Genomic DNA, 17,253 nt, shown 5'->3' on the forward strand with positions numbered 1-17,253 from the left:
AGCCAAAATACACAATAACTCAAGAATAAGAAAACAAAAAACTCAATTTAAAAATAGGCAAAAGATTGTAGTCTTGGATTTATAACAAATAGAAATGATATATATTTGACAACAATAGCAGAAAGGAGGTAGGTGGGAGCAAAACAGAAATGGAGCAAGGAAATGACACCAAAGGGTGACTCAACGACAGAAGCAAATGACGAGGACCAGAAATGTAAACAAGAAGGTTAACGTAACAAACTCTGTAGATACAGACTTGCTCTCCTTTCCTTTCAGCTTCTGTAATAGACATAAAATTACATAAAGTAATACTTACAGCAATGTATCAGTGGGTTTGTAACATATATGGATGTGATATGCACACAAAACTATGTGACACTAGCACAAAAAGGGAGAGAGATAATAGAGGTTTGTCGGAATGGCGCTTGTATATTTCACTGGAATTAAATTAGTATAAGTTTAAGGGAGGTGCTGATAAGTTAAGCAGTACACGGTAAGTCCTAGAGTAAGCACTTTGAAAATAAGAACTACGTAGTGAAAAGTCATTAAAAGAAAGCAGTAAAGAAGGAAGAGAGGAACCAGACAGGAGACACGGAAAGCAAAAGGTTAGCTGGCAGACGTAAATCCAGCTGTATCAATAATGACAGGAAGTGTGAATGATTCAGCAACCCAGTCAAAAGGCAGAGACTGTCAGACTGGATAAAAAACCAAGATCCAAGTACGTGCTGTCTACAGGAGGCGGGCTTTAGACTCAAAGACACAAACAGGGTGAAAGTGAACGGGTGGAGAAGACCCATCACACAGACAGCAACCGGATGGAAGCTGGAGTAGCTATGCCAACATCAAACGGAAGAGACGCACAGATCAAACTACTACAAGAGAGAAAGTGCCTGTCAAAAGGGGGGCCAAAGCTCTCTTTAAAAGCTTTCCTTATTTACAGTGCAAAAAATAAAATTAATGAACTTTCAACTCCGAAAGTTACCAAAACAATAAACACACAGGAGAGCACAGAAGGAATAATAATAATAAGAGCACAAGAAAATAAAACAGAATGGCAGTGGAATGGGTAAGGAAATTCAAGAGCTGTTGTGGTTTATTTTTTAGGAGGCGGTACGGTGACAGACAAGCATTTTTCATGAATTTAATCAATTTAAAAAGAGAAAGGAAAAACGAAAAGTATAAAGAGGATATTATAACAACCACAAGGAGAATCAAAAAAGGAGATACTTCCAAGGGCAGATAATTCCCAAGTTACAGAATTTATTCTAGAGCACACACACAAAAGGGAAAACATTTGGGGAGGCGTTTGAAAGCTAAAACCCTTCCAGGGGCGGGTCTCCCCCCTACATGGGAGAGAGACTTCTCTGCCACCCAGCTGGCCAGCCCCTGCCCCCACCCCAGCTTTGCACTGGGGCGCTCTGTCCCCCAGGGCACATCCTGCAGCAGGCCGTGTTCTGACCAAGTGCATCTCCAGCTGCCTGGAACCCTCGCTGCCCCAAATGCCCACTCCTCTGTCCATGGTCCTTACCAGATCCCGGGAGGATGTTGATCACGCCCTTGGGAATGCCGGCCTTCAAGGTCAGCTCTGCAAACTTCAAGGCTGTGAGTGGGGTCACCTGAGGAGTCAGGAGAGAAGATTGGGTCGGGGGGATTAGGGAGCGGGGCTCTGCCCTCCTCTCCCAGCAGCCGACGTAGTGAGCAGGGAAGAGCAGCTGTGGCAGGAAGATCCCCAGGGAAGCCACGTTCATGTCCCACTGCCGCGGGTGCTGCCCACCCAGCCCGCTTCCCCCACAGCTCCAGCAGAGAGCTGGGAACTACGGACCCGAGGTCCACACTGCCTGTCCAGTGCCGCCTCCTGGCTGAGCTCCAGCCCTGCCAGGCCCGGCCTTTCCTGCACAGCCTTTGCTCCTTCAGGCAGCACAGGCGAGGGCTGCCTTGCAGGGCCGCGTGCTCAGAGGGCTGCAGGGGGCCCTCCCCCCCCCGAAAAGCCGGCCTCCTCTTCTGGGAGCGGCTGCCCCGCCGCGGGCTCGGAGAGCACCTCAGTGCCCAGGCCAGCCTGGCGCTCCATCGTCCAGGTGTGGCTCTGACCCACTGCTGTAGGCCGCCCCCGCCCTGGAACCCCCAGCAGTCGTTCACCTGCTGGAGGAAGAGGGGGTGAATTTCTGGCCAGGGTAACTTTCCCCATCAAGATTAGGTCGCCCACCTCCAGGCTGCAGGCTAAGCAGCCAAATCTGTGGGGTGCTGGCCCTGGGGCTGTTAAGGCCTGTGGGGGGCTGGGTGTTCTTAAGGGCGATGGGTGAGTGGGGACCTTCCAGGGACAGCACCCCACACTAAAGGTGGGGGTTAAGCATCATCTCAGAGAGTTGTTGTGAGGCTTAAATGAGCAAATGTATGGAAATCATCACATCATTTGTTCTATATGTTAAAATGCTAGAGGAAGGCCTGACTCAGGGTAAATACATAAATGTCATCCAGCAATCCCACTTCTGGGAATGTATTCAAAGGAAATGAAAGCACTAACTCAAAAAGCCACCAGCACCCCCACGATCACAGCAGCATTATTCACAGCAGCCAAGACACAGAAGCAACCTAAGTGCCCATCGATGGATAAATGGATAAAGAAGTTGTGGTATATACACAGACAGTGGAATATTATTCAGCCATAAAAAAACAAGGATATCCTGCCATTTTTGACAACATGAATGGACCTGAGGGCATTATGCCAAGTGCAATAAGTCAGACAGAGACAGACAAATACTGTATGATCTCACTTATCTGTGCAATCTTCAAAACAAGATCACAGAGAAAAAGATATCAGACTTGTGGTCACCAGAGGCAGGGGTGGGAGGAGAGGGAACTAGATGAAGCTGGCCAAAAGGTACAAACTTCCAGTTATAAATAAGTGCTAAGGACGTAATGTACATGATTGATGACTATAGTTAACACTGCTGTGTGGTATATTTGAAAGTCGTTAAGAGAATCCTAAGAGTTCTCATCACAAGGAAAAGAAATTTTGTTTTCTTTTTCTTTTCTCTCGTGTCTCTATGAGATGACGGGTGTTAAGTACACTTACTGTGATAATCAACTCACAGTATATGTAAGTCAAACCACCATGCCGTACACCTTACACTTAATACAGTGATGGATGTGAATTCTATCTCAATGAAACTGGAAAAAAATAAATGTCAGCTACCATTATTGTTGGGTTTTTTATTATGTTAATACCCTTGGGCCCAAATTGCCCCAAAGAAGCTGGGAGAGCCAGAGAGCTGGGCGCACTGTCAGAGCGTCTCACCCTCTGTGCCCAGTGCCCTGGAGACAGGCAGGGCGGGCCTCATACTGCCGAAGCACAGATGATGACTCTGAGGCTCATGGGGGGTCCTCACCCCTGGGGGACCCTGGTCAGGTCCTCCTGGCTTGCCTGAGTGACCCTTGACGTCCTGCCTCTAAGCCCCTGATCAAGGGCCATGTCACGTGGCTTCTCTGTGAGGGGCTGGAGTCCCTGACACAAATCCCAGCCCTCCCCCTGCTTCCCTCCAGGACTCTGGTTTCTGAAGCCAGACAGGAGACCAGCACCAGCTTTACTAATAGAGCACACCATGCTGTCTCAGAGCACGGGGCCTGGACAGGGACACGAAGCAGGGTTTCTGCTCCCCCGAATCCAGAGTGCTGGCATCTGTGGCGAAATCTGTGACTCTGCTCACCAAGCGGCTGCAAACACAAGCACAGCTAAGCTGACAGCTGCCCTACAGCCGAAAGAACACGAAGTCTGCCTATGGCCAGCACCGGTCCTCCTGTAGGCCGCCTCTGCCCACTGTGAGCCAGCCCCACGGCAGGCCAGCCCATCAGCGGTACCCTTCCCATCTGGAGGAGACACCAGAACTGGCGTCAGCAAAGGGGCCACCGGGCCGTCTTTTTCCTCCTTTACAGAACACTTCCCAATACCCTCTATAGTCCACTGCGCCTGCGCGGAGCGCAGCCACACCCACCTGGGCAGGCTTGATCACCACTGTGTTCCCAGCAGCCAGGCAGGCAGCCGTCTTCCAGGAGAGCATCATCAGGGGGTAGTTCCAGGGGATGACAATGCCACAGACCCTGCCATACAAAAGAAGTCTGTCTCTCCACTCAGCCATGGAGCCAGAGTGGACCTGCCAACTGTCCCTTCTCTCCCAGGGCTGACGTCCACTCCAGAGCCAGGCTTCCTGATACGGCACCAAAAGTCCCACTGAAGAACAGTTCATGCCTGACTCTCTAGTCCCTGATGGGTCAGGATGTCCAGTCTGGCAGTAGCCCCTCTTCCTAGCAAGGCACGATGGCCCAGACACTGGACAGGTTCTGATGGGACCCGTGAGACCTGTTCAGGGAGACAGTTTGGTAGGGCGTGGCACCAGGCGATGAGGGTGGGGGTGACAGCAGGCAGGCAAGGTGAGAACCTGGCAGCCGAGCTGCCTTTGGTGGAGGGGGACCCCAACCGGCGGCCGGGGCGCTTCCTTCTCCTGCGGCCTCGGGGCCGCCTGACTGCCTGGTGAGTCTTGTCTGTGGTGATTTGTCTTCCTCCTTCTGTTGAGCACCGTTTCTGTCCTTTGCTCCTTCTCTGTTGGTGTTTTCTGTTCCTTGGTGCTGGGTAGGAGGCCCTCATTTTTATGCATGGTAATCTTATACTCTTTTCAGACAAAATCTTTCAGGTAAACCCTCCGTTTCCCACCATGACCCTGACTGATATAGGGTTATTGTGGGGATTAAATAAAACCATACTTCTAAAGTCATTCAGACAGTGCCCGGCACAGAGCAGGGAGTCTGGAAGCAGAAGCCGTTTCATCTGCTAGAATCTAAGACCCCTGAGGACAGGAGTTTCCAGCAGTTGGGATCACTGCCATATCTCCAGCACCTGGAATGTCTGGCACATAGCAGTTGATGAATAAACAGCTGTTTGATAAATATGTAAAAAGAGGATGTTTTTAGCGCCCCACCCAGTGCACTGCCTGGAAAGCACCTGGCAGGCGGCCGATCTTTGCCCAGCACAAGGACTCACCCGATGGGCTCCTTCCTGGTCAAGCTCAGGTTGCGGTTGGGTCTGGCATGGTTGATGGGGATGGTGGAGCCCTGGAAGAAGCACAGGGGGTGTCAGTGGGAGGGCTGTCCAGTTTCTTCCCCTTCCCCTCTGCACTGCCAGCCCTCTCCTGGGGCCCAGGGAGGAATAGGGTCTTGTCTGCATCCTGACGCCCCCACTACCCAGATGGGTAGGAGACCCAAATCTCCCAGCTGACGTATAATGGGACCATCTGAGGAGTTCAGATAGAGGTGGAGTGGGCAGCCAGCAGGGCTGCACTGAGCCTGGCACAGTCCTCAGACAGGAAGCTGGTCCTGGTACTGGTAAGGCCTCTGGTTTTGACACAGGGGTGGAGAAACGGTGAAGGTGGTGCACAGGGGACCAAGTTGCCTCTAGAGGCTGTGCTGGCCCTGGAGGCCCTGGGTGGAGGCCAGCTCCAGCCAGCAGTGATGCAGCAGCAAACAGGGAGTGGGCACCGGGTGGCCCACCCCCCTCATCGCTGCCACACCAGCACTCTTCAGCCCCGTAAGAAGAGACGAGCTGTGGAGGTCAAATCTGGGGGGCACAGACGCCATTAGCCTCAAAGCCATGGGTCTCCCCGGGGTGGGCAAACCTCCAAAAATGACCCTGAGGCCACACCCTGATCCCTGGGACCTGGAATGTGGTGAGCCATCCTGCCTGCAATAATGCGGTACAGCACAGCTGGCCTCAGACCTCGGGGCAGGGAGAGGATGCAAGTGAGCCTTACGTAACCACAGGAGGCCCCCAGAAAAGCAGAGAGTTTTCTCCAGTTAGTGGCAGAAGAGAGTCAGAGGGATTCTAAGCCTGAGAACAACAAGCTATTAGTGGGGAAGGAGCGCTGGGGAGGACCAGAGAGAGGCCTGCAGGAGCTGAGAGTAGCCCAGCTGGCAGCCAGCAAGGGTTCAGGACCACAGTCCTGCACCCATAAGAACTGAACTCTGCCGGCACCTGAATGGACCTGGAAGTGGGGTCTCCCACAGAGCTTCTGGGTAAGGCCCAGCCCGCACCTTGACATCGACACTGTGAGACCTTGGCATAGAACCCACCTGAGCCCACCCAGACTTCCCACCTGCAGAACCGAAAGCTGATGAACAGTGTTGTTTTAAGCCACTAAATTGTGGTAATTTGTTATGCAGCATGCAGACCAATGTGCTGCTTTTGGAGTTCATCACCAGGCCAGCCCGCCTGTGTGAGCTCTCTCGTGGAGAGCAGGAGCCAGCCCCCACCTGGATCTTGTCGCACCAGCCAGCAAAGTAGCGGAAGGTCTGGATGGACATGCCCACGTGGGTCTTCAGGGCCAGCGTGTAGACGGCGCCTGCGTCCAGAGCCTCGATGGTGGCCAGCTCCTCCTGATGCTGCTCCATGAGGTCTGCCAACCTGCCCAAGATGTGGGGGAAGGAGGGCGGTGGGCTCAGGCCTGGCACAGCCTTGCCTGCTCTTTCAAGGCCCTTTGTCAAGGAGTTGAGGGGCCCTGCCCTGCATTCCTGGCTCTGCCACACTCAGATGTGCTGACCTCAGTTTTCTCATCTGTGAGATGCAACAGTAATATTTACTTTGCTGGATGGGTGTAAGGATGATGCCCTTCTGTCCCTCTCTCTTGTCCTCTTTTTCTCTTTCTTCCTTCTTGAAAATATCAATGGATTGACTACTTTATAATCACTCTCACACATGACCCTGCAGAGGAGCCCACCTGCCTCTGTAACAAGGAGGTCACCACCCCAAGAGGCCACCTTCTCTGTCTCTGCACAGCCGCAAACAGGGGAAGCACGTGGCTTCAACCACCACCGGGTCCAGAGGAGTGTGCTCCGAGGTTGGCGTCTCCGGGACAGAGAAGGAGGGATGATCGGGGAGATGCAAGGCAAGGAGCATCTACACGGCCCTCCTTGAACCTCAGGACTCCCCAGCCCAGCGCCCTCTGTGGCTGCTGGGTGTGCTGCTGTGGGCAGCCTGGGTTTCAGAACAGTACCCCCTTTCTGATGTGAGGGTCTCATGCACCAGGGCAGGGTGGACAGGGCAAGATGGAGACCCTGGGTCTAGAGCAGCCCTCAATCCTACACCCAGGGAAGCTCCCGCCCAGAGACAAGTCTGGGACCAAAGCCTGCTGGCCCATTTCCATCCTGCTCCTTCCTGCACATGGGCACCACCATGGCCCTCACACCCCCAGGTCTGCTCCTGTCCTCCTGCCTACAGCTCCAGGACCCCCAACGGCTGCCCACCACACTCAAGATGAAGCCCCAACCGTGTGCCTGGTCGACCAAGTCTGGAGCTCTGCCCATTTCCTCCTGGGGTCGCAGCACCCACTACCTTCCTCCTGCCCCCTCCTTATGTTGGCCTCATCCAGGTGCTCCTGCCTGGGACCTTTGGGAGCCGCATTAGGTGCGGTGTGGCTGCACTGTCCCTCTCGACCTCCAGCACCTCTTTCAGCCCCCAACTCACACCACTCTCCCTGGGAAACCAACCCTAACCTCTGCCCATCCCAGACCAATCATATCTGCACCTTTCTTAAAACCTCGCCTGACATCCTGACATTCACTTAGATGAGCCTGTCAGTACCATCTGCCCCTCCCACATGGGCAGGGACCATGTCTGGTCTCCTGCTCCCACTGGATCTCCCACACCCCCGGGCATGTGGTCAGCATGCAGCACAAGGCAGGTGAGGGAAACTGCGGACTGAATAAGGAAATCAGCCACAGAGTCATTCTGTCACCTCAGAAACAGAGACGTGCCTGGGTCACTCTCTGAGTAAGAAGAGCAAAGGTGTAAATCACTTTTTGAGAAAAGTTATAGACCAAATAGTGAAAATGTCATGTTCCAGCATTTCAAGGACTAGGGTTTCATCAGCTACAAGGACAGAGGAGCCAAAGGTATAAATATGTGTCATAAATAAGCCAAAGATGGCCTCTGTATATTGGCCCCTAGGTTGCTGTGTCTTTACTGCAGGCTGAAACCCATTAGCTCGAAAGCCTACTGGTGCCAATTTTTACACATCCAATGATTTTAAATATAGCCCCAACAAGCAGATTTTTAGCCATTTACAGCCTGCCTGCTTTGCATCCCCTCAGGAACTTCATGCGGCAGCTGTTCCCACAGGTGAGATGGGCCATGCAGGTATGGCCATTGCCCGCTGGAGCGCCCTGGCCCAGAGACTCCAGCCATGCCGCCGAGCGACACTGCATGGACACGGGAGCCCTCTCCGCTCTCCCTGCTCCCCCAGGAGTTCCCCTGTATCCCTCCCATTCTGAGTATCGACCCTCACCACAGCCTCTGGAGGGTCTCCTGCTGCGAGGCTTCCCCACAGCAACCTGCCCAAGCAGCCCCGGCAAAGCCTGCTGCGTGTCACCGCCTCTCATGGTTATGTTTTCCCTTGAGCAGCCCCAAATCCCTCAAACCCCCGACACTTCTAGACAACGCCACGTGTGTGTGACAATCACACGTGTGTGTGATGTGGCAGAGTCACAGACCCAATTCCAAAGACACTCTTCCTAAAGCAACTATCACCCAGGCTCACTATTCGGGAGGCTCGGCGCGGGGGCTGTGTGGGCTCGTTCTACTGTCAACTCGGCCCAGCTGTCCCCACATGGCACCAGGTGTGGGAGGAGTAGTGAAGTCACGCCCCAGCAGGTCTGCAGGGTGGACACAGAGAAGGGCAGGCCCAGAGGTGCCTGGTGGGCTCAGCCGGAGCTCCAGCATGCCCCTGACCAACAGCAGCCCAGGCCACCCCCAGCCTCTGGGCCATGGACCTATGGAAAGTGTCCGAACACAGGGCAACAGCTTTCCACAGACTCCCCCAGCAGCTTGGCTCCTGAGGAGCTCTATCTTGTCTCCCAGGAGTTCTGGGGGCTGCCTAGTGACTGTCTCTAACTCTCTCTTCTGGATCCTTCTTCCCAGCTTCTCCCACAATTGCATGACGTCTCATTCCTGTAATGCATTCCATATTCCCTAATACTCATGCTGGTCCTATTTCTTCCTTGAACCAGGGATGCTCTGCAGCCATTTCTGTAGGAAATCCTGTCCCGCTCCCTCCCGGGCCAGTGATGGGTGCGCCTCCTCCACAGGGACTGGGAGGCTGCACGGGGCAGGGACTGGGTCACTAGGAGCTCTCAAGCCTTGAGATGTCTGTCCACCCGGCCGGGTCTCCACTTAAGCCGTGCAGGGTGCCACCCCCTCACTGTCACTGTGGTTACTGGGGTTCTTATGACATGTGCCACCAAATGGCAGCAGAGCGTCTCGAGGGAAGGACACTGCTGTGGATCCTGCAGTCTACCCCAGAGGTCTATGCTCCAGGGCCAGAGCATCACCACGACCAGCCTGGGTGTACACGGTTCACAGCTCTGCCTGATCTCCAGGGGCTCTGGGTCACTAGCCAACAGCTTCCTAAAATTGACAGGTTCTCCAAGGGTCTTCAAACTAACGTGAGATAGGGCAAGCTGGCACGCCCTTGCCTGCCCCAATCCCCACCATCTATATTCAGTTTTGTAAACCATGCAGCCCCCTCTTGCTGGTTCTTTGCAGCAAGGGCTGCCCTGGTATTTCTGGCCAATAGAATAGCAATAAACAGCATTCTGACTGCGAGGCCACGGTGGAGGCTGCCTCCCATCGGGTGGCAAGCATGCTCGGGCCACAGGACCACCAGGCTCCGTGCCTGCAAGCTTCCCCAGGACCCGGAGCTCCTGAAACCCGCTCACCAGGCTTTCCAGCTCTGCTCAGCTCGCCTGCCCAGCACCCTCCCTTCTCCTGAAAATATCACCACACTTTCTTGCGGGCAACTGCTCCTCCCCCAGGGGGACCCCCCACTTCCAGGGGAGCAGCATCTCTCTTCTGAGCCTCACTTCCACCCTGTGGTCACAAACTGGAGTGGCCCCAAGTCCTTCCCTAAGACTTCTGATTGGAGCTAAGGGGAGAGGGCCCCTTATGTCCTGGTTTAAAAGGAAGGAAAAACAAAGAAAAAAATGTAAGACCAGGAGATTCTGGTAGCCAGAGCCAGGCTGAGCAAGGACAAGGAGAGACAGGCCGGCTCCCATCCCTGCCCTTGCTGGCTTCTGTGCACAGCAGTCTCAATCCCTCCTCCGGCCTGGCCTGTCTGGGTCTGCCCAGGGCCAGCTGGTAGCTTTGCTAGTCTTGGGCTCCCGTCCGAAGCACACTGTCATTTGTACTTCCTTGTCTCTGCTTACACTGTCCCCTCCACCAGGGACACCTTTCCCTAGGGCCACTTGTTTCTGGTGAAATCCCTCCGGCCTCTCAAGTCACTTCTTTGAAGATGCTTCTTCTGAGCCTCAGGCCCCAGGTACATGACCTGTGCGGGATCCCACCTCCTCCTGACAGGACCCCAGGAGAAGGGGCCTTCACCCGAGTATCCAGCCTCACCCCGGGCCGAAGGTGGGGGGGGGGCTCTCACCTGTACAGGAGCCGGCCCCGGTCGCGAGCGCTAATCTTCCCCCACAATCCGTTCTCAAAAGCATCCTTTGCAGCAGCCACTGCCTTGTCAACATCGCTGACCTGGGCAAGGGACACCTGGCAGATGGCCTGTGGTGAAGCAGACCCATGAAGCCATGCCTGGGCTGATCAAGCACAGACACCCCACACCACCTGCTCCCCTGGCCACCTGGGTGGGCTCAGACGGCCAATGGGAAGGCACTGGAACTGCTGGTGCCACAAGGGCAGGGCAGGGGCCTTCGGAAAGTTCTGTTTGTGTTTCTACATACCAGGGGCCTTTTCTTCACTTTCCCACTGGGCTCAAACAGGGTGACAGACTCAGGCTGCAGCTACAAGGCTGAGGGTCAGCCCAGCGTTTTCAAACCAAGAGCAGAGACCCATTAATTCAGTGAGTCCCGAGTGGAAGGTTTTTCTTAAGTGAAATAGGGTAGACATGGGAGATGAGTGGACCATGCCTATCCCCAGTCTCCATTCTGTGCCCTGAGGGTGTCCACCTGCACTACAGCATACGTCTGGGCTTGGCCAAAGGGAAGCTGCTGGGAGGTGGGGTGGGAGGAGGGGCCAGCACCTGCTTGCTGATCACCATGGACAGCGCCAGCCGAGCGGCCCTCACCACCGAGCAGCCCTGTCCACGTGGCCTCCTTCCTAGGGGTTCCTGAAACTCCAGCTCCCGATGTTCCTGCCTGAGGAGACTGCACCCCCATCCATGTCCCCGCACCATACCCATCCTTTTCTTTACACTCCCCTCAAATGACCCACTTTGAGTGTGCTATCTGCTTTCTGCAGGGACCTGAGTGATGCCATAGGCTAGGACAGAAGAGAAAACAATCAGGACACACCTGTAAGAGTAAGTGCTGTTTCAGATGTGCACGTGCGTGAGAGTACAGTGTGCATGTACTGGGTCATGATGTAAGAGGATCACGGGAGTTTAACAAGCACGGGACTCAAGGAAGAATTTTCCGATGGTGGGGTGTTAGAATATTTGAGGAGGCAGGGCCCATGCTAGGATCATTGTCAGGGTGTGGAGGGGCAGGGAACGGCCTTCATTTCTTCCTTGAGGGGTTTAACTCTGCTCTCTGTCTCTGAAGCAGACTCAAGACCCTTTAGAGTCCCCTTGCCTCCCCACGACCCTGCCCCACCATATCTCCCCTCTATGCCATTCCTGTAGGAAGGACTGGAGACTGACTGCACCCCTTTCGTGTCCAAGCAGAGGCCTCCTGGGCCAGGACCCCCAAAGGCCATGTTGGGGGAGGTTAGGGAGCAGATGGGAGAGGAGGCCGTGGCGGAAGAAGGGGAGGGGGGAGGGGGCACTGGGCCTGCACTCACACTTCCATCTGTCGGGTTGATGGTCTCATAAGTCTTGTCCCCCTCGGCATCCACAAACGCGCCCCCAATGAAGAGCTGGTGGGGCATCTTGATTGTCAGCCTGTTCGCTTCCTTTTCTACCTGGGAAGGAAGGTTTCACAGGCTACAGCCACAGTGTGGATTCTTCACAAATGAGCATCAGTGAAGGCCCACAGCCACAGACAGACTCAGGAAAGGCTCACAGATGGACAGACAACCACTCAAGTGCATACACACACACAACCAAGGGGGCCAGGGCTTGAGGCCCTTGGCGTTCTCAGAGCTCTTTTGACAAATCTGGTCCTGCTGTCCTCTTTGGCCCAAGGAGCTGTTATGTGGGCAGTTCTAGGAGCTGAGTGAAAAGAAGAGGTGAAAAGCACAGACTCTGAGGCCAGACTGCCTGGCTTGGAAGCCCAGTTCTGCCACTTACCCTCTGTGTGACCTCAGGCTGGCTGCTTGGCCTCCATACACAGGAAGTGCCAGTCAGTGGACAGGCCCTTGTAAGCCACCAGACATGACACCAGCCCACCACTCACTTCCCTATGGATCTGAAATCCACACTGAAAGCAGGAGCCTCTGGGATGCCATCCACCTCCTGAAATCTGTTCATCAGTCATTTGTCCATAATCCCAAGGCCAGCCTGGTGTCCATCCTGGCCACATATACTTTCTTCATCAGCTTTTGTTCCAAACTATCAGCCAAAAAAGCACCCCAAAGCTAATTCCTATAGGAGTTGGTAGCCTGCCAAAATACCTCAGGGATAATTTTTGAAGAATGTCTTTAAACAAATAGATTTGTGGAGCCAATGTGGTGGCGCAGCAGTTAAGTTTGCATATTCCGCTTCAGCGGCCCAGGGTTCGCTGGTTTGGATCCCGGGTGCGGACTTACGCTCCGCTTGTCAAGCCATGCTGTGGCAGGCGTCTCACATATAAAGTAGAGGAAGATGGGCATGGATGCTAGCTCAGGGCCAGTCTTCCTCAGCAAAAAAGAGGAGGATTGGTGGTGGATATTAGCTCAGGGCTAATCTTCCTCAAAAAAAAAAAAAAGATTTGCAATTATTTTATCATACTTCTGTATATACAAGTATAATACATAGGATCATGTGTTTTCTTTAATAGGAAAACATTTCTAATGTCTTTCTTTCTTCCTTGGTTCTTTTCATGTGTGTTTCAACAAAAAGAATTTAATGCAGAGAATTAGTGGAACAGGTGATAGAAGAGCTGAGAAGCCATGAGTCAACCCAGAGGTTGGTAACAGCAGGAAGCCACTGACATTGCTAGACTACAGGGACAAATGGCAGAGGTGGTGGTACCAGAACTAGGGCATGAGGCCACCCAGGGAACTAAAGTCCCAGCAGGATGGTCTGGCAGGTGCTGGAGGCACAGTAGAGATGCAGCCACTGCCGGAAAAACCCATCTAGGAAAAAGACAGAGAGAAGTACTCTATAAAAGTCCCTTCTTAATATCCTGCTCTCATGTCTTGGAATTCAGAATTTGTCCCATACACTTAGACTTAGACAGCAATTCTCTCTGTTGAGTTTGCTTTACTGCCGTGGCATCCTCAGGCTATCCAGGGTAACCAGGCAGAGTGTGGGACACCGAAGGGTGGGCTCTTGAGGGTCCTGGCTTCCTCGACATCCAGGTTTCCCCCATGTGTCATTGTGGACTACCAGACATGGATGCTGGAGGGGCCAGCAGGGCCATGTCCGCATGGAAGGGCCCAGGACTCACATAGTCAATGACGCACTCGCTCTCTTTGTCATCTCCTCGCAGCTTTCTCACTAGTAGCTGGATGAAGTCCCTGAAGGTGGTCGCCATGTAAACATCTTCATTTTCTAATTCCAGGCCATCGCACAGCTCCTTCACTTCTTCCACCAATCTGGAGGAAAGGAGATGGAAAAGTGGGAGCATGGGAAGAGATCTGGCAGACCCTCATCATTCTAGTGCCAATGATGGTAGTGCCAAACACATTTATTCAGAAGATACCTCCATCTCAGCACCCAAAACGTGGGTTTTAGTCTAGAATTGGGGTTAAGAGCCCAGTCCATGGACTCAGAAGGCCCGGGTTTGAAGTCCTGGCTCTGCCACTTACTAATTTGTGGCTGTAGGCAAGTGATGAACTCCTGTGAGCCTCATTCTGAGACAGAAAATGGCAGAGTAGGAAGCTTCAAGAATCCATCCTTCTACCTAAACAACTACTGAACTACTGAACTAGCAGGAACTGTATGAATCAAATATTTGAAATTCTAGAGTCTGGTTGAACACTTGCAGCATCCAGGACAGAACATGATGAAGAGGCTAGTAAACATCAGTAAATTATAGCCTTTCATGAGGTGTTACCCCCTATCTCTGTGACAGGAAGCAGTGGGGCAGCAGGTTTCATTACTGGTGCAGCTTGCTGGAACCAGGTTGGGCAACAAAGACCTTGTCCTCTATATATTTGGATTGTGTGTTCTGAGTGCTGATGCTACTTTTGATCACTGAGGGGCCAGCAAAGTTGGGCACCCATTGTTTCAACTCCTACAAGCTGAGAGAGCTTCCAGGGGACTTAAAGAGGCAGTAGTCCCCCCCCCCCCCCAATTTGGGAGCCAGACATTTTTACAAAGCCTTGTCAGGCCACGGGCTGACCACAAAGATAATAGAAGAGAAACTTTAATGAGTATGCACAACAAGGAATACAGACTGAAAAACAATTTTTGGAAAAGTCACAAATGGATGGTTCCAGCCCTCAACAAGCAAGTTTTAGCAACCTCTGAAGAGTGAGAGAATTAGATTCTCAGCATTACGACACACAACACTCAAAATGTCCACTTTTCAACAAAAAATTGCAAGCATACAAAGGAAAGTATAGCCCATTTATAGGGAAAAAATAATTTGAAAGAAATTATCCCTGAGGAAGACCAGATATTGGCATTATTACTCAAATATGTTAAATCAACGTTCTTAAATATGTACAATGACTTAAAGGAAATCACGGACAAAGAACTAAGGGAAATCAGGAAAATAATGTATGAAAAAATGAGACTATCAATAAAGAGATAGAACTATAATAAGAAACCAAACAAATTCTCAAGCTGACAAGTAATGTCACTGAAATGAAAAACTCACTAGAGGAGTTCAACAGCAGATTTGAGCAGGCAGAAGAAAGGGTCGGTGAACTTGAAATTACCCAGCATGAGGAGCAGAAAGAAAAAAGAATGAATAAAGATAAACAGAGCCTCAGGGACCTGTGGGATACCATCAAACATATCAATATACTCATTATAGAAGTTCCAGAGAAGAAGAGAGATAGAAAGGGTCAGAAAAAATATGACCACAGAGGTAAAGTGCCATTTTCATCACATCACATCAAGTCTGAGAAACTGTCACAGTCTGGAGGAGACATAAAAACTAAATTTAATGTAGTATCCCAATGGGGCACTGGGACAGAAAAAGGACATTAGGCAAAAGTTAGGAAATCTGAATAAAGTAGGACAAATTTTCATTAACAAAAATGTATTGATATTGGTTCACTGTGACAAATATACCATACTAATGTAGGATGTTAATAATAGGGTGATGGGTGTGGAGTATATGGGAATACTCTGTACTATATTCACAAGTTTTCTGGAAATCTAAAAGTGTTATAAAATTAAAAGTTTGCTTAAAAAGAATAGTCCTATACTACTTTGTGATGAGTAAATGAGATGATCCATATAATAACAGCAATTAAAAGTGTAATTTTTAATTGTCTATTTACATCTTCCCCAAAGCACTAATAGTCCAGGAATTGTGTCTGTTTTGTCACCTGCTGTATCCCAAATTTCAGTGCCTTGCTACTAGTAAGTGCTCGCTAAATATTTGTTGATGACAAAAGTGAATTCACGACCACAAATTGTACTCCCCATTCACACAAACTCTGAGAAACACCCTCCCACCCTCCACTTCTAGCATGGATTTGGTTTTCCTGAGCTCCAAACAGAATCTTACATTGGCCTTCTACATTTCATCTGGTTTCATGGGGCCAAACTCTAGCTTCCCACAGGGCCTTTTCATTCTGATTTTTCTACCCTGTGTGTTCTCATCCCTCCCAGCTATACTGCATTCCCAGAAGGGACTGGTGGGCTCTATAGCACTCACATACATTGCTGTTGAATAGTTCAGCCCCACGGACAGAGCCAAGAGCAAACAAGCAAGCCTTGTGCAGAAGTTGGGATCCACCTGTTACTCTATATGTTTCTGGTAGCAATATTCATTCAAGGGTGGATCTTCAATTCTTAATTGTCCACCTTGAGTGTAAGAAAGCCAAGGGATATTTTTTCATAGGCCTGGCTGCAGTCTAGCTCTCTTAGTAAGATGTATGTTCTCTCTTTACCTTCCTATATCACTTCTTCATCCTTCTCTATCCCGTTATGTGTTCTAGGAGGTTGGATTTTGTGCACTACAGCAATAAATCTCTCTTGCCTTTGTAATTCTGGTTTTACTTGGCCAATAACAGATATTAGTAGGAGATTGGAAGATAAGGAGAGAGAGTTTGGGGTATTTATCCTCTTGCTCTTTCACTGCTGAGCCATGGGCTGGCAAGGCTGTATTCCCATGCCATGGCCACAGCTCCTGTTAGGCACCCTCTCCAACAGCTCCAAGCCTCCAGATTCCAGTAATTTCCCTTCCTCTTGTCCCTTCAGGCTCAGGCTCCCAGATCTTGTGAGTCCTAAGGTGCCTTACCATCCCTTGGTCTCCCTGCCCATCCCTTGTGCATAGAATCTTCATTAAACTCTCTTCAAAAGTGCAGCTTGAGGGGCCGGCCTGGTGGCGCAGTGGTTAAGTTCACACGTTCTGCTTCTCGGTGGCCCGGGGTTCGCTGGTTCGGATCCGAGGTGCGGACATGGCACCGTTTGGCACGCCATGCTGTGGTAGCTGTCCCATGTATAAAGTAGAGGAAGATAGGCATTATGTTAGCTCAGGGCCAGGCTTCCTCAACAAAAAAGAGGAGGACTGGCAGTAGTTAGCTCAGGGCTAATCTTCCTCAAAAAAAAAAAAGTGCATCTTGATTGTGCCATCTTTGTCCTGTGGGGACCTTGGCTGACACACTGGGCCTCCCATATTCCCTGAGCTGCCCACCTAGATACCTGTTGAAAGAAGAAATGGGGCCGACCCTAGCTAGGTTTGCTGCTTCTGTTTTTAACACTCCATTTGAGAAGCATGCCAGAGTCACACAAGCTCTTTGTCTATAAGTTGAATAATCCACATTAATTTCTTCTTCTTCTTCTCCTCCTCCTCCTCCTTCCTCTCCTCTTCCTTTTCCTTCTCCTTCTCCTTCTTCTTTTTGAACTGGGACATGTTCCAGTATTCAAGCCCAGAATCACAGGTCAAGTCCATCCAGCTTAGGGGGATGAGGTCTGTATGGCTTAGGAGCTAGGTCTCCGT

The 17,253-nt window shown here is 51.5% G+C and overlaps 1 protein-coding gene across 1 annotated transcript in view; it reads right to left on the reverse strand.

Moving 5' to 3' along the window:
• The window catches only part of ALDH1L1 (aldehyde dehydrogenase 1 family member L1), a 78,896-nt gene that overhangs the window by 14,746 nt on the left and 46,897 nt on the right, over positions 1–17,253 (reverse strand). The window contains exons 10-16 of the mRNA XM_070576414.1: positions 13,579–13,726; positions 11,831–11,950; positions 10,467–10,594; positions 6,298–6,448; positions 5,033–5,103; positions 3,990–4,095; positions 1,529–1,616 (exon numbers count right to left, since the gene is read on the reverse strand). Coding sequence (XP_070432515.1) covers positions 1,529–1,616; positions 3,990–4,095; positions 5,033–5,103; positions 6,298–6,448; positions 10,467–10,594; positions 11,831–11,950; positions 13,579–13,726 — 812 coding nt within the window. The remainder of the gene's footprint in view (positions 1–1,528; positions 1,617–3,989; positions 4,096–5,032; positions 5,104–6,297; positions 6,449–10,466; positions 10,595–11,830; positions 11,951–13,578; positions 13,727–17,253) is intronic.

Source organism: Equus przewalskii, chromosome 15, assembly GCF_037783145.1.
Source record: "Equus przewalskii isolate Varuska chromosome 15, EquPr2, whole genome shotgun sequence".
Taxonomy (NCBI): domain Eukaryota; kingdom Metazoa; phylum Chordata; class Mammalia; order Perissodactyla; family Equidae; genus Equus; species Equus przewalskii.